Source organism: Sinohyriopsis cumingii, chromosome 14 (genome assembly GCF_028554795.1).
Source record: "Sinohyriopsis cumingii isolate HCF-2022 chromosome 14, ASM2855479v2, whole genome shotgun sequence".
Lineage (NCBI taxonomy): Eukaryota > Metazoa > Mollusca > Bivalvia > Unionida > Unionidae > Sinohyriopsis > Sinohyriopsis cumingii.
Genome location: NC_142974.1, coordinates 113,542,379 through 113,564,407, shown reverse-complemented (window position 1 = coordinate 113,564,407; position 22,029 = coordinate 113,542,379). Strand labels below are relative to the sequence as shown.

Genomic DNA, 22,029 nt, shown 5'->3' with positions numbered 1-22,029 from the left:
CAGGAAAACATATTTTGTTGCCTTTGGATAAAGCAATTTAACCATTATAATATATATATATATATATATATATATATATATATATATATATATATATATATATATATATACCGGTATATATAGTAATAAAATCCACAAGTGATGCTATAGCAGAGACTGCTGACTCATGCTACAATACTGCTTGTGATCCACTGGAACTTCTTCACAAGCACACAGGTACATGTAAACATACCAAATACATGTTATAGTCGCAAAATACCTCAGAGGAAGACCTCACCTTGAACATCCAATGAACGCCTGCAAAACTGACCATGCCAACAAGAGAAATTGTAGTCAAGACTGAAAACCAGAGATAAAGTAAAGCAAACTGCAAAACTCATCAAAGCAATAATTGCAACAGAAACAGAACAATTTGTCCAAATCACATGCAAGTGGAATGGTTTTCATGATTGTTGAGCTATATAGATGTTTTACACAAAATCAATGCTATCATGTGCATTGCCTCAATGATTGATTAATGTTGTAATTTTATGTTTTAACACCATTTATCTGTGCCAGACAGGTTATTTATGGTGATCATTATAAAAAAGAACCAAGGAGAAACCCTGGTAAGATCTCCAACCCATGAGAAGCTACAAGTGACTTTGCCACATACCCACTTTGGCCTAGTCTGGGGATTTGAATCCATGGAGACAGAGGTAAGATGGCAGTGATCGGCAAAGGCAAGAAAATTGGACCACTTGGCTAGCCTACTAGAAATCCCTCCTGAATGACTGAAGTTTGAATCCTCACCCACAATTTATGATGTGACTTTCTCTATAATAATCACCATGCAGGAATTCCACACACTTAAGATCGCACCAGCATCACTGAGTGTGTATTAAAGTTAGCTTAATATCTGATCATGATCATTCAAGTATCTTCTCTCAAACAATTCATTTGTGTTTTTGGTAGCTGAGGGTGTAAATTTTGACCGTTGCAAATGACACAGAATAAGGAGATTTGATGAACAATTTTATTAATGATTGGTATAAACTCTTAAATAAATGTCCACTTCAAGCTGTGTCATTTCAGTTAAATCTGCACTGTATATGACTGACATCATATGGCCAAGATTTATAAAAATTCCCACTGACCTGATTATATTAATACAAGTCCTGTGAACTAGTAAGTCTTACACACGGAATCTTGAGTGTCTTGATAATATATTGTGCCTGATATTGTCAGAGTTATCTCAGTGATTCATGTTAATCTGTCTTGTGATGACATCAGTGGCCATCACAAAGTGGACATTCTGCAAGAGTAGCCTCTCAGGGTCTTATACTGTTCAGGTTTTCCACAAATGTGGAGCCAGATGATCTGCTGACAATTACACCCATGGCACCTCTGCATTTTCTATTTAAAAGCTGGACCAGGATAGGCATGTGCTGGACTTATGCAGGCAGACCCAGATGACAGAAATGTATATTAGAGATTGACCTGACATTTAAACACAGAACAGCTCACACTATGTTTTGGAACCACAAGCATTGCGGTGGGTTTGAGTAAGATTGGAAAGGGTGAAGAAGGAAAAACTCTACCATCAATCCACACATTCTGATGGAGTTGCCGCAGTGGCTTGCAGAGAAGTGCTCTGCACACCACACTTTCTTGTTGAGTCATCGCAGATGACTACCATGGAGTGAACGTGGTCTCATCACATCGGAGTGGTTTACTGTGTATGCCTCCTGCAAGCATGCTCTTTAGAGGTCCACAGGGAGACAGAGATGGAAAGAGAGATAGTGACAGTGACAGAAGAAGACAGAGAGAGAGAGAGAGAGGGATGGGGAAAGAGAGATAGAGATAGTCACCACTTTATCTACACCATTATACCGGGTATGATGATTATGCACATTACCTAGTTTAATTAAGATAATGTGACTGTAACAGATATCATGCCAAATCAAATTTTAGTTAATTTTAACATGGCCACAATGCATAGAAAACTGTACTTATACCACTGTACAGCTTTTCATTTAGAAAAGGCAGTTCAACGCTTTTAATTTGTTCAAAGAAATCTAAACAAACTTGTGCATTGCGTTGATGAGGCCTTGTTGAAGTGAACATTTATCCTAATTTAAACATGAAAAGTAATCCCATGAGTTATAGACTATTAAATTCCAGATAACTGCCATTTCTATTGATAAAAAAGCATACAACACAACAGATAACACTGAAATTACACTCAAATGTGAACCATATATTTAGTCCTTAAACAGTAACGACCCAGTCATAAGGCTGAATATACATGTATAGTTCATGGACTTGTCATGGTTCCAATGCTTTTTTCAAAAATAATTCCAGGTTTTTTCCACACTTTCTCCAGGAAAGAAATTAATTTTTCAAGGTTCATGTATGACCATTGATGGAATTAAAGAACCTTTCAGCTTAGATAATGTGCATTTTTCAAATACAAAATTTCATGACTCCCACAACATCTGATAGAGACATATGTAATAAACACACTGTTTTAATATAAAACTGTATTTATATATGCTAAAAATACCTGTCACATTATACATACACCAGGCCGACCAATGGATACAAATTTACTGGTTTTTATTGTGTATCGTTCATTAATAATAGGATTAACCACTCCAGTGGCCTAGTGGTTAGATCATCCACCTCAAATGCAGGAGGTCGTGGATTCGATCCCTGGCTGAGTAATACCAAAGACATAAAACTGGTAGTAACAGCTGCCTCACTTGGCGCTCAGCATTAAGAGGGAAGTATTAGGACTGGTCGGCCTGGTGTCAGGATAATGTGACTGGATGGGACATCATGCTACATGTCTGCAGCGTGATGTCCCAGTGCTAGACATTACTATAAACTGCTACTCTGCAGACATCACACCAATAAGACTGAAAAATTGTTAAAGCTACCTTAAAAATCTAAATCATACACACACAAACAAATCAGATTTTTAATGACCAGAATGCATTCAAAACTAAGCTTAGATGAAAGGTCTGTGATCAACTACTAACACATTTGAGATCAATATTAACAAAATGTACAAACTTTGAACATTTGTTCATATCATGAAAGATGAAATCATAAGATGGTTTTTTGTCTCCCAAGAATGTGTCACATCTTGCCAAATTATTAAATAAAGCTCATGTTTATTTTGGCACAAAACTTGCTTCTTCAAGAAATTGTTTGATTGTTTAATCTCAAGAACCATGCTATGAAAATGTTATATGTGAGTTCAAACACTGTCTCTTCCAAAGATGATAATTAACTTTTTACACACTAGTGTTCATACTTTGGAGAAAGAACGATTATTTTTTGATGAATGAACAAATATACAATTTTTGGCAACCATGCCTCAATCATGTTATATCTGAATTTGTTAAACAGCAAATCATCCTAAATCAGGCTACATTATAAAATACAAAGGACAACACATCTTCCATTTCCCCAGTGACCTGTGTATATCTGACACTGGCATTTCAAGCTACATGTTACACAGCATAATACTTTAGTACCAATGTTCTGTTCCAGGATTTGACATTTTCAAGTACATACATTTTCACTTATTACTCTATCTGAAAGAAATGGTAACAGTTGTCTAATCATAGTTTACTCTGACCCATCCCATCCCATTTTTAATATTTGGACATTTATGTTGTGGTTAGGGGTCAGATTCAAAGCCATCACCGTGTTCTGGTGACATAAGGTAGTGAGATTTGTGCAGTCATGTGACTAGCAATGTAAATGACGAGTACATGGTCAATTCCTATCATTGCTGTGGTTTAGTCACATCTGACAGCAGTTATAATATTCACAATTTCTCATAAAACAGACCTTTTCCCTTTTGATTTCAAGCAGGTATGACCCAATCGGACATCATTTAAGTTTGCTAGGCCTGCTGGTAAGCTGGTACCATATGCTGCCATGCATGGTGGCAGCAAATTCCAATTTTGCAATAGGCAATTGACAATGACTACATACCCCAACATAAATGTCCATATACCAAAAGTGGGTGGGAAGTGTCATAGGAAACTCAAATTCCCAATCTTCCAATCCTAATGCCATAGGCTGCCATGATCAGACTACCTTAACATAACTCTGATCGAGTGAGTGTTTCAAAAATGACACCGCTGCTGGCAGGTGGAAATGTCTGCACCTGCAGTCGCATTGCTTTTATTGTCTATATTAATGGTGTCACATCACAAAAAAAAACAAAACGTTTTAAATCATTTATGCTAGAGTTAGAATATATTTATTGCCCAAAGTTTAGTAACAGTACACACAAAAATAATATTCACATGAGGGTAAAACTTGACAAAGTCATGGGATATAGCAGGCTTTAACCCAAACAAGCAATTAAAATCTAAAACACTAAATGTCATTCTACTGTTTGCAAACAGATTTTACTGACAAGCTGGATTTTTTTGGTACCAAGATTGATGGCTATGCAGGATTGTTAGTTTTATCACATTTGATTCCACAATACATGTACATGTATTTGCATCTTTATTAAACAAACATATTAAATATTTAATCATGCATGCCTTTCATGCTTCAAATGTAGCTATTACATCACTTTATAAGGCTACTTTCCTGCTGTTGATGGGGTGACCTTACAAAAGGGGAACAACTGTACTTCTCTTGCAGATACACAGGGATGGGTGTTCAGGGAGGGGTAGCACCTCTGGTTGGGGGAAGTAGTCGTCCTCCTTCTGGGATAACTCGCCCAACTTTGGTCCCCACTTGGCACTCAGTTCTCAACTGTGGCTCCAAGAAGCTGTGGCATGTACAGCGGCCACATGCTGGAAAAGGGCCTCGACTGGCCGGCTAAACCAAGATGAGGGTAACTGACGAGTCTTAAACTCTCGGTGAGTTAGAATTTGTCTACATAGCAAGTGAAGACTGGATTTGGCAGCCTCCACGGAGGAACCACCATCTGGTCAATGGGCAGAAAGGCAATTCCCAGAAAAGCTCCATGGAGCACTAAGAGATCAACAAGACACGCTGGACATCCTGATCATCCACTGCACTCAACTCCATCTCTGGCCGCCTCGAATTTGTCATGCTGCTGGACTCTGATGGTTTTGGGCAAGAGAGTGAGGTCAATGAACTGCGCAACTCTCACTTAAAACAAAGTCACCACTCAAGTCACTCTTGTCACCCACCCATCCCATTTCATCACCCACTAAAGTCATGTGGCAAAAGGCAAGTGATGAAGCAGCAGGTGTGGGTACACTGGCAGCCATATCCACAAACCTGCATGCAGGTGGCTCAGGCCATTAGGGTCGTTCACCACTGACACGGATCAGCAGTGGAGTCGGGCAGCCCCTTGCGTGACTGAGAAACCCTCTGCAGGAATGCACTATTCACCTCCATTGCATGAGGAAGGGGCTAGAAAAGGTGCCCTAAAATCGCCTGCTCTTAACCTCCCTAGCCAGCTTATCATGGCCGGTAGGGACCCTCCTCCAGCGGTCAAAGAAAAAAGACACTTGGCACATGGAAGGTGCACACCTTATTGGACAGAGACAATGCAGAAAGACCCCAGAAGAGAACTGCCCTAATAGGAATGGAACTTGCCAGATACAATGTGGACATTGCTGCCTTGAGCAAGACCCAGCTTGCAAGAGAAGGCGAACTCTGTGAAAGTAGCCCCTGATACACTTTCTTTTCAAGTGGCCGAGGAATGTGAACAGTACCATAAGATTAGAGTCTGCTTTGCAGAGAAGACATCACTAATTGGCAAATTGGCCAGACCTCCCAAAGGAGTAAGCTATATACTCATGACCATGAAACTCCCCCTCTTGTCTTGAAGAAAACACCTAACCTTCATCAGTTACTACATTGCAACCATGGCCAATCTGGATGGAGTAGAAGTCAAGTTCTATGAGGATCTTCACTCCGTCATTGCTGACGTTCCAATGGCATATAAGCATGCCATTCTTGGTGACTTCATTGCAAGAATAGGCTGTGGTCATCACGTCATGTTGCCTGGGATGGAGAGCTAGGAAAGCATGGAGTGGGTCATTGTATCAGCAACGGTCTCCTTTTGCACCAGACTTGCACCGAGTATGAACTACTGATCCCATATATAGTCTTCCACCTCCCTACCTGTAACTGAACATCATGGATGCACCCTCACTATAAGCACTGGCATCTCATCAACTACATCACTGTCAGCAAAAGGGACAGGCAAGATTGTGTGTGTCCAAGTCCTTGTATGTTGCCATCTGCTGGACATACACTGCCTCATCATCACAAAGCTCAACATTCACATTCAGCCCAAAAGACGCCCACAGGGAAAGAATGCTCCTAAATGACTAAACATCTGCAAGCTGAAATGCACCAGTACCAAACAGTATATCATGGATGCCCCTGAAGAAACCAGAAAGCACCAAGACTGGTTTGATGAGAACTGCGACGAGATCAAGCAGTTGCTGGATAAGAAACATTGCCTCCATCAAACCAACCTCAACAACCCAATGTACACCTGCAGGAAAGATGTGTACTGCAATATACGCAGACCTGTACAGGAGAAACTCCATCAGATATGAGACACATGGCTGAAAAACAAAGTTGATGAGATCCAGTGCTATGCAGACAAGCATGACATGAAGACCTTGCAAGAAAGAGGTGCATGGATCATCTGCATCATCCCCCCTTCTCAACGCAGATGGGAACACACTGATTGCTGACAAAGAGAAGATTCTTCAATAATGGGCTGAACACTTTGACAGCGTCCTGAATTGCCTTTCATCCATAAATGATGAAGCCATCAGCTGACCATGAAAAAAACTGAAGAAACAGTGTTTTGTGATGAAGAAATTACAAAGGAAACTAATCAGCAGATAGAAAATGACAATTTAAGCGAAAATAAATTTTGCACTAAGAAAAAGCCCACTGATGTTCAGGCAAGTGGTAATCTTGTTGACAGTGATGACAATGATAATGATGATGAAACTCTGAAAAAAGAAACTAACTTAAGTATTCAAATAAGAAACAGTTGAAACAATGCTCAAAACTTCAGAAGAAAATTGCCGAAAATACTGAGAAGTTAGAAAACATTAAAAACTGGATTGGTCACTATTCTGTGCGGAATGTAAATAAAAGAGACGAGACCTCAAAGAAACACTTGCATGCATTGTGTGGCTTGAAACGATTAGTCAGCAGGCAAGAGAACCAAATAAAGATGATGACTGAAAAATTGAAAGAAATTGAACTAAAGCTAGCAACTGTGACTAATGAGAACCAAGCATCAGATGACAGAGCAAGTAGGAGTTATTTCTGAGAAAAGAAATAGTGAGAAATCAAAGATCTTGTCCCTTCAGAAAAGCAACAGTTATTTAAGAACTGAAATTAAAAGTCTCCGCTTCAAATTGAAACAGAGACTCTTTAGTACCAGGTGATGCTGAAAGACGTAATGCCAAATTTGACAACTGTGAAATGATTAGATCTCAAATACTAGACAAGGAGAACAAAGTAGCAGAAATTGAAGACATTGATGAAATTATAAATGATATTGATTAACATCACAGTATGCTTTAAATTAGGTTGTTGTTGTTGGTGTTGTGGGGTTTAACGCCATTTTTCAGCATGATAGGCTATACATGGCGGCCAGTATTAATGGTGGAGGAAGAACCCGGAAAACCCCGGAAAGAACCACCGACCCACGAGAAGCTACTGGCAAGCTTTCTCACATGCCCACATAAGCTGAATCTTAGACTCGAACCGCCGCAGACAGAGGTGAGATGGCAGTGATCCGTAACGAAGAGTGCTTTAGACCACTCGGCCACCCTTAAATTAGGTCTTGCAACATTGTTTCAATCACAATTATGTATAAACATTGCATTTTTGTTGATTTCGAAGTTGTTTTACTCGTATATGAACTCTTGCTAATGTGATATATTTGTATTAAGTTAACTGTCATAAAAGTTGTGAAATTTTTATATGATTTTCAGTTGTAAATGAAAATATTGAAGTCATACAACATATTTAATGACAGTAATGCATTCTGCAGGAAAAATGCAATCACAATATCAAATTTCATAATAATATCTCAACAAATAAGAAAGTTATAACATTTTTAAAGAAATCAAATTTTACTTCGTTTCCTTGACTGCCACATAATCTGAATACATTTACATAAGACACAAATTCTAGAAATTTGTAAATATTTTGGAACTTAAAAGTAATATAACTTTTTTCTAATAGAGATATTTTAAAACAATAAACTGTTTTGAAATGCTGTTAAACAGATCTATATGAAGAAAGCAAGTGTTTGCAGTTATTTCAATATCAAAAAAATGACTGGGGTTGCTACTTATCCCAATTATAACACCAATGGCACATACTGTCAATGATGTTATCACCAGTGTACCTGTCTGATGATACATTTAAAACTATTCTGCATACCTTTCTGAATGGAACTAGAGAAGACCTGATCCGTTGCTCTTCTTTTTCTTTGTAGCCTTTCAGTAGATGTTTGTAAAGACTCTTGGCTGATGGACAATGTTGGCTGTTTTCCTGCTTGCATTATATGGGAGTGTTTATATTCCTCACTGCACCTAATGGCTGATTTTCTCTGATACAAAATATTACAATATTTAGTAACTGATATTCCCTGACATGAAATTCAATAATAATAATTTAGATAATTGCTGAATGAAAAACAAACAATGGGATGGTTCAAATATCAATTGTCACATCTCTGTTAAATGATGATGCAGACTAAGTACTGCAAACTCAAATTCATCAACATGACTTTGCTTAGTTTCATATCAAGCGAGCTAAAACACAGAAAGATTGCTACAAATCCTACAAAGGAATTAGGGCACAGAAAGAAATGTTGGCGGGTCAATATTAGCTATGCAATTTATTTGAAATTCATTAATAATTAAGGGAATGCAAATAAGTTGGTCTGTCACTTAAGGGCTGTAACACAGCTAAAAACTATGAAACATTGCTTTCATTTTCTGTCAAGGTCTCAAAGAAGTCAAGCTGCATACCAGATTTTGCACTGTGCAGAAAAGGGCCTAAAGAAAATTGGTCAGTGATCTTTACTTTGATAACAAGAGTCCCTCAAATGGAATGGCAGTGTACTAGACATCAAGAATGACTATGTACAAATTCAAGACAAGACTATTTCCTATATTTCACCACTTGGTGTTGAAATCATCTCTGAAAATCTTTATCGATGACAAGATGTTGTGCTAGCTGATGCGGTACACAAATTAGCTTGGCACCTTTTTTATTTGCTACAAAGTAGTTTTTATTAACAATCTTTTAGTGAAAATGCCATGTCATAATAAACATCCATTAACTGGGAGCACGGACATAAAGATTTTTAAGGTAGTCATTGTGGAAGCCATACTCCATGTACAACAGTCACTTCTTCATGTAGGACCATCAAGGAATCATAAAAGGTATATTGTTAAAAACCCTGTGCTGATATAGCAAATAATTTTGAGGGGAGTAGACACATAAAAAGCTTGCCAGTAGCTTTCCATGAGTTGGTGGTTCTTCCTCCACAAATTACACTGGCCACCATGTATATACCATTATACTGGCCACCATATATAACCAATCATGCACTGGAAAATGGCATTAAACCATAAACAACAACAACCACAATTCAGGAGACACATCACTAACAGAATTTACAAGAACACTACTGTGATAGCCATATTGGACATCAGATAAGCATCATTTTACTTTGAGACTAACTAGATCAACCAAGAAGTCTTGCAACAAACACACCCATGCTAACATTAGTTTTTAGTCAAGCAGAGTTGTGATAACAAGATTTTTATGATGGCTACCATGACAGCCATATTGGATATTAGATCAGCACTATTTTTTAGGATCAGCTAGATATCATAATAAGTCTTTTAACAAAATCACATGTTGATAAGACCATCCATTAAGTATGAGTAATGATACTAAGATTTTCAAAATGGCTGCTATTGAGGCCAAATTGGATATCAGACAAAGACCATTTACATTTAGTGCCAACAAGACATTCTAAGAAATCTTCTAGTAAAACCCACACTGATCTTACCATCCCATAAAAAATATTGATAACAAGGCCTTAGATTGGCACAGTTTCACCTAGAAACAACCAGAAATCATAAGAAGTCTTTCAGTGAAAACCCGATGCTGACATGACCATCCCATCCATAACGAAGTAGCAATAACAACATATTTATGACAAATGCTGTCATGGCCGTATTGGAAACTGAATGGTACCAATTTCAGTCAGGGCCAACAAGGCTTTAAATAAAGTCCTTGAGTGAACACCCCATGCTACGACCATCCACTAATATATTATAGTAATAGCAATACTTTCAGGATGGTTATTATGGTAGCCATATTGGATATATGAGTGGCATCCTTTTCATCTAATTCCATCTAGACCATAAGATGAGTAAGTATGTGAAGTTTCAAGGTAATTGCCTCCAAGTAGTTTAGAGGGAGTAGCAAAATGTATGTGGGTTTGCATTGGCAAGCCAGTGATGTTACTCTAGTTACGTATGAGCTCTATCATAGGGTGGGGTCATTACGGCTTACTAGTGTATGTGTAGATATCCATATTTATTAGTCTACTATTTAACTTTGAAACCTTGCATAGATTTAGGCTACGGCTTTAATTAAGAAACATTAATATTTATTCTTCTACTTGATTACTTCAAAAACTTGCATGGATTCATATTTAACAATCTGAACATTTCTGAAAGCTTCCTCTAATTATAGCTGCAGGTTTTAATGATTTGTGACAATCACTAGCCATGGCAATGAAATGATTGTCACATTCCTCACTCTCAATTATTTGCAGTTTGTACATTCAGTAGATATGTGTTATTGACCAAATTAAATACCTGTGAAATTTGATCAACATGTGTCCCCACTAAAATCACAGGTGGTGGGATGACTGTGTAAGATGTTGTAGGGGAATGTGCAGAATTCAAGTTTTCTGTGTCAGGTGGTGCACACGAATGTACGGAATTCATCCAGATCTCAACTAGCTCTAAAAAAGGCAAGAAACAAAATATAAACATTCAAAGCATTGACAGAATAATGTACATCTAATGGCTGACAAAATATTTACTAAAACAATACTGACTTAGTTTCTGACAGACATAATTGAATGTGTATCAGAATGAAATGACTTGAAACTAAAGAATCTGAAAATCCTGCTTTTGCCGGACATTCCCAGTAGATCAAAGAATGTGACCACAAACTCTGCTCAATCAGATGTCATCGTGAGAGTTCTGATACATCTCATATATCAGTTAGTCTTTAATTTGTCCTTTTAACTGCCAAATAAACATCTTAATGAAGTAAAATGCAAAAGTCACTAAGTCAAGTTTTAAAATTATTTCTTTCACAGACAATCAATATAGGTGTTGCCAACTAAGCTTTCCTAAGATTCAAATGTATGTATTGTTTTCTGTTTGTCAGGCAATCAATCAAGGTGTCACTGTCTAAACTTGTCTTGTCATTATGTTTTCCCAGTTTACTTAAAGGCTCTATATAGCCACAAAATACAAGACAAATAGAGGTCTTACTGCTTATCTGCACAGTTTAAAATAAATTATGAAAAGTCTAAACTCAAATTAAGGAAAGACAGGTACTTGCAACAATAACTGACTTTACAGGAAATGACTGTTAAGTAGGTATTACATATTTTTAAGCAGTAACTCAGCTGCTTGTTAGCAGTTACAACTGAAAAACAGTGGAGTGACATAAAAATACTATTGTTGGGGAAAATCCTGAAGTCCATTTTTCTGAATGAAAATAATATGAAGAAATAATTGGTTCATGAGGAAATTACTTAATCATATAAGGATATTACTATCATTAAAGCAGCATCAAATATGGACCCAAAAATGACACATTCTGTAGTGCAATTAATAATTAATTATATCAATCATTTCTTTCTTGGCATGTCATGTTTTATCTCCTTTAAATGCTTTTATGTTGCAACTGACAATTATATGGTTATTATATTAATTTTTCAAGATCAGCCGTATGGAATCAATCTTTTAATCCACTCAACATTCTCTTCTAATTATAACTGAGTTCTTACAATCTTAACCAAGAAATGTTTACAGTTGTACAAACGAATGTGATTATTTTTTGTATATTGAAAAATATCTTTTATCTGTGTCAAATTCAAGATAAATGAATTTAAAGATGAGACAAAGCCCAGCATGTACCATGAACTTTGCATTTCACTTTGCCTTCAGTGTCAAAGTAACACTCATCTTCTACAATATCAGTAATTTGTCCACTGACATCTGAAACTAACAGGTAAATGGCACGTCTCGTCAGGAACATCTGGTGTGTTGTGTAAAAGGCATACTGCCCTGCAAAGTCCCACATTGTTAAACGTGCATACTTTCTTACATCCTGCTTTGTTTTGTCTGGATTTTCTTTCAACAGTTTTAACATTTCCCTCAATGGATCTGTCTTATGACTTTCAGTGGCATTACTTTCTCCAGGCTCTCTTCCAGGCATCATGTTATTTTCAGACTGGGTGCGATTACTCTGATCTACCATGGAAGGTGGTTCTTCTTGAAGACTAGCCCTAGATGAAAGATTCTGGCCAATATTCTGTTGAAAAGCCCCATGATATATTGCCTCTGTATCATTGTTATCATCAGCAACAATGACAGCTGGATTGTGGTCAGCTCTCTCTAGTTGAGGAGAGCTTGCAACCTGTTCCTGATCTGCAGTGCTCTCACTCGTTTTGTAATTCTCATTCAGAACTTTAACAAGGCGCTGTAGTTTATAATCCTGTTCTGAATCTGAAATCAGAAGGAACATATACTACAGTTGAATAGTGCTTTGCAACAAAAAATCAATCTGGAAATGAAAAATAAAAATACAACTTCAATGATCTTTTGTCTCACCACTACATGTGGTGGGCCAGATAAGCCACTCCATGCTACTACAAGTTTAAATACTATGGTGGTGGTGGTGGGGTAGATACCAAGCAACTCAACACCAACATTCTTTTGGTACACGTGTACCTCCACTTCATAGTGGTTGACAGGGAGTGATTGACAATAAAATAGTCAATGCATTAAGACTACCATTGGTATGTATGTATGTATGGATGGATGTATGGATATATGTATGTATGTATGTATGTATGTATTTATGTATGTATGCATCATGTGTGCATGCATGTATGTATGTATGTTTGTATGTATGTATGTATGTATGATGTGTGCATGCATGTATGTGTGTGTGTGTGTGTGTGTAATGTAATGTAAACAGCATCTCAGTACAATAACTGCTACATGGCACCAAGAAAAAGCAAAATAAAAAACATGTAAAAATGAGGATTGTACAAGAACTTAGAAGAAACAAAACCTCTCAAACAAATGTAAACACTGCCAGAAATAAAAACCTTAAAATGGTGCTCTAATTTTATAAAATGCATACACAGAAACTCATTGTAAGCAATAACTGCCCTTAAAAAGACTAAGTCATTGATTAGTAATTATATAGCAAACAACACTTTATCATTAAGCTGATTACAAGTTTAACTAATGCAAATATAATTTCAACAGCAATTAAGCATTCAATGCATGTTTGTTTTGAAACCATTGCCTAATTAATGCCTTTTCCTATTCACCCCATCTTTAGATGGTGCATCATTTTGTGTATAATAACTCTTCCTTATACTTTGCAATTTATATGCTGTAGTAGCCTTCAAAAAAATTGACACAAGGCAAAGCGTTTAAAAGGCACATCCATAAAATGCAAGAATGCCACTTCTTTCTTTCTTCTATGGTACACACATCCATAGCACATATTTGTGTTGGTCTATTCATTTCATATGAAGCTAAAGCAGTTGATCTTGGCTAATAAGGCCTTATTTCCCATACAGCACAGCTATTGATCTTGACTGGTTTAATGCAGCATGATAATGGGATTGCTGTACCAAGCAGCATCAATCTTTATAAAAGGCTTATATTACAAAAATATGACTACATTCATTTGGAAAAGGAACTCAGCTGTTGGGATTATAATTTGTGGTTAAGAATGCAATGCATATGTACCAGTAGGAAACAAAATCACTATAATCCATGGGATGTTTTACTGAAAGCATCTGTTCATGTTTGGGATATCAAATCGACAGTCATGTTGATTTCTATTCAACAACTTGTAACATGGTATTTTTACTTGATGTTTATTTGTCAATCTGTTTTCTGCTCAATCATGATGGTTTAATCGTTTCCAAGATAATCTGATAAATACTGTAGTGATTTTGCAATGTGACATTTAATAATCAGCTCTAGCCTCAGTTTTGGTACTTGTAAAAAAGTTCAATAATCACAAAGCTTTCAGTGGTAAATCAGAGTGGATGGTAGTACTAATATTAGTACCCCTACTTCATGGATGTACCACATGGCACACTGTAGGTGTGTGGTTGTTGTCAACATTTTTGATCATATTAATTTATTTATTAGTACCTACATTTATCCCATACCAAGAATTGGTTGGTATGATTATTGAGTATATTCCATACTTAAATATAAAATGAACATAAATTATCATTTAAACTCTTTAAATCCATTACGTTGTGAGGTGAAATAGATGAACACTTATCATAGGTACAATCACCCTCATTTCCAGATTTGGCCCATTTGGAATACCAATGTTATTATCATGTTTCAAAGGTCCCTTATGATATTACTCATTTTTAAAGCTAATTTTTCATTGTATTGCACATTTTGACCATTTAGACATATGTTCATTTTCTGCAATCTTTGCTAATATACTAGGTCATGTAGGTTTTCAATCACAGTTATTAATTAATTGTCAGGTTTAGTTTTATTGTGATTAATAGCATTTTGTATACATGCCATGCAACCTTTGCTTGAGGATTTTTTATAGGTAGCTGTTACCAAGAAAACAATAGAATTTTCCCCGCCAGGTGCAGACTTCAGTGGGGAGAATAAATAGGCTTGTCAGCATTTCTGCTAGGACCAGGTCATATTTCAGACATCTTTGTTAAGAGTTCTGGTTGTTAAGACCCTGGGTGAGAAAGTTGTTTTACAATTTTACTGCATAGTTGGTTTCCCTAAACACAGAAATTTTCAGTAATGTACTGTAATATACAGTAATGGATATGAAAATACAGCAATGTAGAAGAAATTTTAAAAATGTAGCAAGTTAACAATGCATATCTTGGTATTGTTTGTTGTTATCCATTGACTTTAATATTAGCATGGATGGTGCTTATGTAAAGTAACAGAATTCAAACTTGTATATATAGTAAGGTTTACTATACTATGATAACATACAAAATACAACCAGATTTTGAACTAAGCATTATTATATTTATTTGTTTATTTGTCCAGTTTGGTGAGAATTTATTCTTTTTATTTTCTCTGTTTTGTTATAGAATATTTAGTTACTGTAATGGAGATGAAATGCAGTAATAGACACACAATTCACATTAATTGCAAAGATAATCCAATTAGTAGAAATGGCAGTGTCATGTATGACCAAACATAATTATCCTTTAATGGCATACTTCTAGATGCAACTTTCATATTTCATGTAAATAACTGGACTCAAGATGAAAAGAATGAGTCAGCTCAAATATACATGCAGGGTTAAAATCAGTGTATCCCCCAGGAGTGTAAAACTGAGAGTAAAAAACACCTTTGGTGTCAGAACTGGGGGTCAAATAAAAAATGTGGGGGTCAAAAATATACTGACAAATTTTCATCCAACTCATACTTTTTCAGCTTGAAATAGGATATTGCAACTTGCACACCATACGCTCTCTCTCTCTCTCTAAACATACCAATAAACCAACATGCACAATTAAATTTAACAAACAAATGCATTGTCCATTCAAAAAATAATTTTATTTCATTTTTCTTTTAAAATTGTACTTTTAACAGTCTCCTTTACTCCTTATAATCTTTTCGAAGCAATATTATAGAGCAACATATTACATGCAAGCCAATACAAAAAGCCTAATAAATCTTTATAACCGAATGACAGTCAATTTACTGCCTGTCATAAAAAGTGTACTGTCATTGGTTTCATTGTACTTCGTCCTGGAACAAATTTATCCAAAAATCAAGGAGGCTAATGATTCAACTTGTTTCTAATAAGATAAACTTGAACTTTAAAGTTTTTCTTTTATTGCAGCAAAGTTAAAAACCAACATAATCTGCAATGCCCCCCGACTGTGTAATCCAAAAATGAATGCATTTGTCTTGGCAAGTTTACTGATTTCTTTGTTGTGAAAGAATGTCTTGGGTTATAATGTGTTCTCCATATATCTTGTGGCAAAAGAGGGCAGATTTGTTAAAATTCTTAAACCCTGTCACAAAAGGATTATTCACTTATGCAGTCTTCGCAATCACGCTATCGTAAGTCACACCAGAAATCCTAATGGATGTGCCGTATTCCAGTCAAGGGAATTTTTTTCTCCATTTTTCATTAAAGTTAGATTGCACAGTTACTCTTTTGTGTTCTGCTTCTTTCACTTTCTTCGCTAATGATTTTTAGTGCATGACGTTTTAATCTGGAGACCGCTTTCTAGTGCAACAAGTATTGAGGTTAAACACCAAGATGACTACTTGCTGAGCTCAATGGAAATCGCGTGGGAGCTCGCGAGATTAAGGGAAGCTGCTCCGTCATAACATTGCCTATGCTAGTCTGGTTCCTTATTTCGTATGTTCCCTGCGTTCCACTCCATAATACGAATAGAGGAGACCAACACAGGGAGTAAACAAAGTGGGGAACCAGTCAGTGCCTATGCTCAAAGTATACACGATGCCACCCTTCGTCCAACGCATTGGATAGTAAATAAATTCTGATTGCATTATGCGAATCCCTTGCATCAAAAAAATGCAACGCAACAAAATGTGTGAGTCAATTTTCTCCAGCGTGCGTCCGTGACGCACAAATATGCGTAAAGGGAAACACTGAAAATGGTATAGAGGTCAATGATTACAAGCACAACAATGGGTGCAGTTTACCAGCAAACTTGGGTTCAAATCTTATGTAGAGAGCGAAATAAAATTATGTAGCCTGTATGGTGATGTTTTTTATTCATAGTTATAAAAATCTGCTAGTATTATGAAGCATTGTGCTGTAGAAACCTGGGATAACTTTCCATTCTGTGTGGTACATTGATGAATTTTAAAATCAAAAGGAAATATAATTTGCCATTTTGCTATTAAATGTGTTACAATTCGTTGATTTGTGTGTTCATTTGTGATATATTGGATATTATCAGAAAAGTAACAGTAATGTAAAATGACAGAGCCAGACACAGTTTCCTTGTGGTACATGTAATGCTTGTGAGTCTGCCTGTATTTTGTATTACGTATGTCTTCTTTGTTGTGATTTATTCTGTTTTGTCTGCTTCAGTATGGTTCCACATGTGAAGATATACCAAACAAGATTTTAAGACCTGTTCTTGAATTTATGAGATACATCTGTTGTCGGTGTTCATTATAAGACAAATGCAACAAAATTAGAATATTCAGTGTCCATTACTTAATTTCTTTCAAATTATAGTGTTTTATCACATTACAGAAAATAACTATATTTAATCATAGGAAATTATGGATAATAATAATAATAATAATGATAAGTACAAGCTTCATTAGGATGCCATTGAATGTTTCTCAAAGTTCTAGTCATAAATTTGTTATATTGTAAGGCTATTGTAATGGGCAGGGGATCTAGCCTCTAAAATTTGTATAAGTTTCAAATTAAATTCATTAATCGTAAAACTCTCGGTGTTACAGTAGGGTAAATGGTCGTACCAAAACTACTAGACCTAGCACCTTTACTTCGCAGACAGGGTTCGCCATCGTAGCTAGGTGGGTGGGTGTTGTCAACAATGACAGTCAACATTAATGTAACAATTAATACCTACCGATATTCAGTACTGAAAAGATGATCGGCATGATTCCTGGGTATATTTCATATCTGCACATACACTGATCATAAATCATCCCTTGAACTCTTTCATTCCATGGTGGTGTTATGTCATGTCATGAATGCATGTGTCACTAGCCGAAGTATTGGTCTCGTTTTCAGATTTGGCACATTTGGAACACTTCAGTTGTTTATATAGCTTAATGGTTAGTGGTCGCTTACGGTATCAACCATTCTAAATTAAACATTTTTGTATCGAAATGTTTGACCATTCAAAAGTATATTGTGCACACTTAGCTAATACTCTGTGTTATATAGGATTCTAATTACATTTATTAATTAGTGTGTAGTTCTTCTGCGATCAGTAACATAGCTTGGGTGACCCTGCAAGCAAACGCCCGCAGATTTTTGTTACCTGCGGTTGCTACCCAGCGACCGTTAAAAGTTTCCTGGCCAAACGCAGAATCCTGCAGAATTCCACAGAAGGTATAAGAGGTTTGTAATCGTCTGTGTTGGGACCTCATCAGTTTTTCGAGGGTCGTGTTATAAGCTCAAAACGTTTTGAACGTGCGAAGGAAAATATTTTACAATTTTTTTATACTATAAAGGTCATATAAGGCAGTGTGCAAAGAAAAGATAACTCTTTTGTTTATTATTTTCCACGAATGAGAATTCATAGTTATTTCACGACATCTACATAAATAAATGCAAAAATAATGTTTATATAGTACATTTGGAACAGGACTAAAACTACATTTTTGAGATCTGCTTCTGTATAACTAAAAACCTTTCAGAATATTTATTTGTTCAATTTTTACGTTTTTTTTTAAATCAGCAACTTTAGCTTAAATATCTGCTTAATCTGTTAAATTGTAATCAGACAGTAATTGTGAGGCCAAGTCACATGTTTCTTGCCGACCTTGTTCAAACAATGTTTATTACAATTCAATAGAAATACAAAACCAAATAATATAATAATAATAATAATAATAATAAAATAATAATGAGTGCAAGTAGAAACTGAAATAGAATAATAATAATAATAATAATAATATGTGCAAGTTTGAGTAGAGAGCAGATGAGTGTTTCTCAATACTCTTACAATAGTTATTTGTTAATATTGTAAAGCTGTTGAGTGTTTCTCAAGGTTTCGTATAGATGCTGTTAGTTATTATTGTTATAGCCATTGGGTGTTTATCTCGGCACTGTTTGAAGTTAACCCATATGAATGTAATGATATGTTAGCCAATCTTTCTGGTCCATCAAAAAAAACAATAATTTTAATATAAACTCTGAACTTTGATATTTGTAATTGTTTATATCAACTTCTATCATAAAAACTGTTGCTTATACTTTAAAGGTTATGGACTTCCAACTTGTTTGGGATGGCTGTCTACATTTTATCTCAAATTTAATATCTAGTAAAGAAAAAAAAAATTGTCTTCATGCTTGCCATAGCCTTAGAATTTAACATTTCAAAAAATGAAAAGCTGGAGAAATGTACTTGTCTTGCTGAATCATCACTATTTATTTCCACAAAACAATGTTGGATACATATCAATACTAACTAGGAATTCAACAATTGAAATTTTGAAATGCAATAGCAAGAAAAATTTCAATGGCCTTGGGCAAGTGGGCTACTGTTAAATGTGAGCCATCAATAAGATGATAAATCAAATGCACACATGTACACACGCAAATAAAAATGTGCAAGCCTTCTAACCTAAACCCCCAGGTGGCCTGGTTAATGGCTTATATGGTGTTATTATATATACCACTCACCATGTAGCTATGTTACAAAGCAGGTTAGCATGCAACAGAGGGTGACTAAAAGCCAAAGGGTGCATACAGGGTGCAAGCAGCATATACACTTAGCAAATACATAGAGAAGGAAAAAGAACTTTAACAATACAGATACACATAATATAACGATATATCTGTGCTAAAATAGTACATATTTGTAGTCAAAGGCTAATATGAGGGTTTAAAAATTCATCCTTGTCTACACATATTTAGAACATGAGGATAAGGAACCTGAGAAGTAGCATTTTAAGCAAATTCAGTATTACCGGTATGTCCATTCTAAGATGAGTAAAATTGATTCATGACTTGGAAAATTTCCAAACTACTTGCATAAAATAGCTAACTGAAAGCATTAGGTCAAAGTTCAATAAGAACATTATGGTTCTTATCACCAATTTGTTCTGATGTACAATTTAAAGGTCTGTATGGATTATATTATTTGTGCATAAACATAAATCTGTTCACTATTCATTCAGCACCTGTCCATTGGTCATCAAAAATCTCAACTTTCTATCCATTCTTGTATCTGAAAATGTTTATGCCTGTATTATATATGACTGCTGCATTTATTTGAAAAGTGACAGGTTGGAAATAACAAATCTCTCAACAATTTAGTTAAAATAATATTGTAATCAACCTCAACATCGTTGAAAATATTTGTTATATGCCCACAGTAAAAAAAGACAGAGCATATAATTTCCTCTGTTCATCAATTCATTGGCAATTTCAACTGCCACATCCTATCCAACCAAAGCTGTTCACCAACTGTAGTTATCAACCATCTTACACTTGAGTAAGGCATATTCCTAATGATGGCAAGCCCAAAGGTTAATATTGCTCTGATTGGTAGAAAGAAACCAGTTCTTGCACAATAATAACTTCTCCCCCCCCCCCCAAATACAATCACAAAACTTTGAGATTATCTTGCACTTGAAACAAGGGAGAATGATATCAATTTCAGGTCAACCAAAAGAAGAAAATTGATATCAGCATAATGTGGCTAACTGAATTTTCCACAATCTACAGTTTCCAAACTTGTGGATCATCTGCTACTGGGATAGGTTGTTGTTGTTGTTGTAGGGTTTTGCGCCATTTTTCAGCACAAGATAGGCTATACATGGCGGCCAGTATTAATGGTGTAGGAAGAACCTGGGAAAACCCCAGAAAGAACCACTGACCCACGAGAAGCTACTGGCAAGCTTTCTCACTTCCCCGCACTGGCTGAATCCGAGACTAGAACCCACACAAACAGAGGTGAGATGGCAGTGATCTGTAATGGAGAGCACTTTAGAGATAGCCCCCTACTAGGATAGGAAAGAATCCTGTCAATCATGGGCTCAAATGAGGGTAAGGTACAAGCTATTGATTTTGTAGTCCAATGTCACGAGTACTGACAGACAGAATTGTTTTAACACCAATAAAAAATAGTAAGGTCAATGAGTAAAAGAAGAAAGATGGTTTAAATGTAATAACAGTAGTTCTGTACCACAGACCAGGTCCAAAGTTTATTGATGGCTTGCACTAGAGGTAAGAAACTATTAAATTTTGAAATCAAAATAAGAAGTGTCAAAGTCACTGACTAAAAGATGAAAAAATGTTTCTCACCAATAAGAGTTGTTTTACATTACACACCTGATCCACACTTTGTGGATGGCTTGCACTAGGGTTAAGGACAACCTATGCTTAGGGTCAAGTAGATGGCCACTGACTAAAAGAAGAAAAATGGTTCATCACAAGAAGCGTTAGTTCTACTTTACAGTCCACCCTAAAAGATTACAGATTGCTTGAACAAGGGATATTGAAAAAGGCTTCTTAGGTTAATAGTGCAATGGCTGTACCATGAATAAAGTTAACTACTTCACATAAAATCTATGACTTATTTGCTCTGGATAGAAAACCTTATTGTCACGTGTTATTACATATCAGCCAATGTGGGTATGAAAAAACTTGCAAGTATCTTCACAGGGTCAGTAGTTACTCGTGATATTTAACAGTTTTTTCCTCAACCAAATAAGCAGAATGTTATGCATTCTTATGTTACTTGTTAAACTCAAATAAACAGTAACAAGAGAAAGAGTGAAAACAACAAACTTTGAAAAATTTAACAAATAATTTATTTCCCTGGAAAAAAACACTGTAAAAATTGAAGAAAATAACATATGGCTTTAAGAATCAAATCCAAAAATAATCCAATAATAATCCACAAATTAAATTTTAGAAGTCCCAACGAAGAATCCAAAATGGAAGGTGATGACGTATACTGTAGTCAGTATGGTGTTGTATCATCTACAGTTC

At 35.9% G+C, this 22,029-nt stretch overlaps 1 protein-coding gene and 1 long non-coding RNA gene across 3 annotated transcripts in view; both read right to left on the bottom strand.

The window, feature by feature from the left end:
• Positions 1–22,029, bottom strand: part of LOC149784629 (uncharacterized) — a 441,350-nt gene that overhangs the window by 291,132 nt on the left and 128,189 nt on the right. The gene's annotated exons all lie outside the window — the stretch shown is intronic.
• Positions 1–22,029, bottom strand: part of LOC149784632 (uncharacterized) — a 300,236-nt gene that overhangs the window by 272,230 nt on the left and 5,977 nt on the right. For both annotated transcript variants that reach the window (XM_089932690.1, XM_089932691.1), the window contains exons 3-5: positions 12,222–12,812; positions 10,881–11,029; positions 8,419–8,587 (exon numbers count right to left, since the gene is read on the bottom strand). In XM_089932690.1, coding sequence (XP_089788816.1) covers positions 8,419–8,587; positions 10,881–11,029; positions 12,222–12,812 — 909 coding nt within the window. The remainder of the gene's footprint in view (positions 1–8,418; positions 8,588–10,880; positions 11,030–12,221; positions 12,813–22,029) is intronic.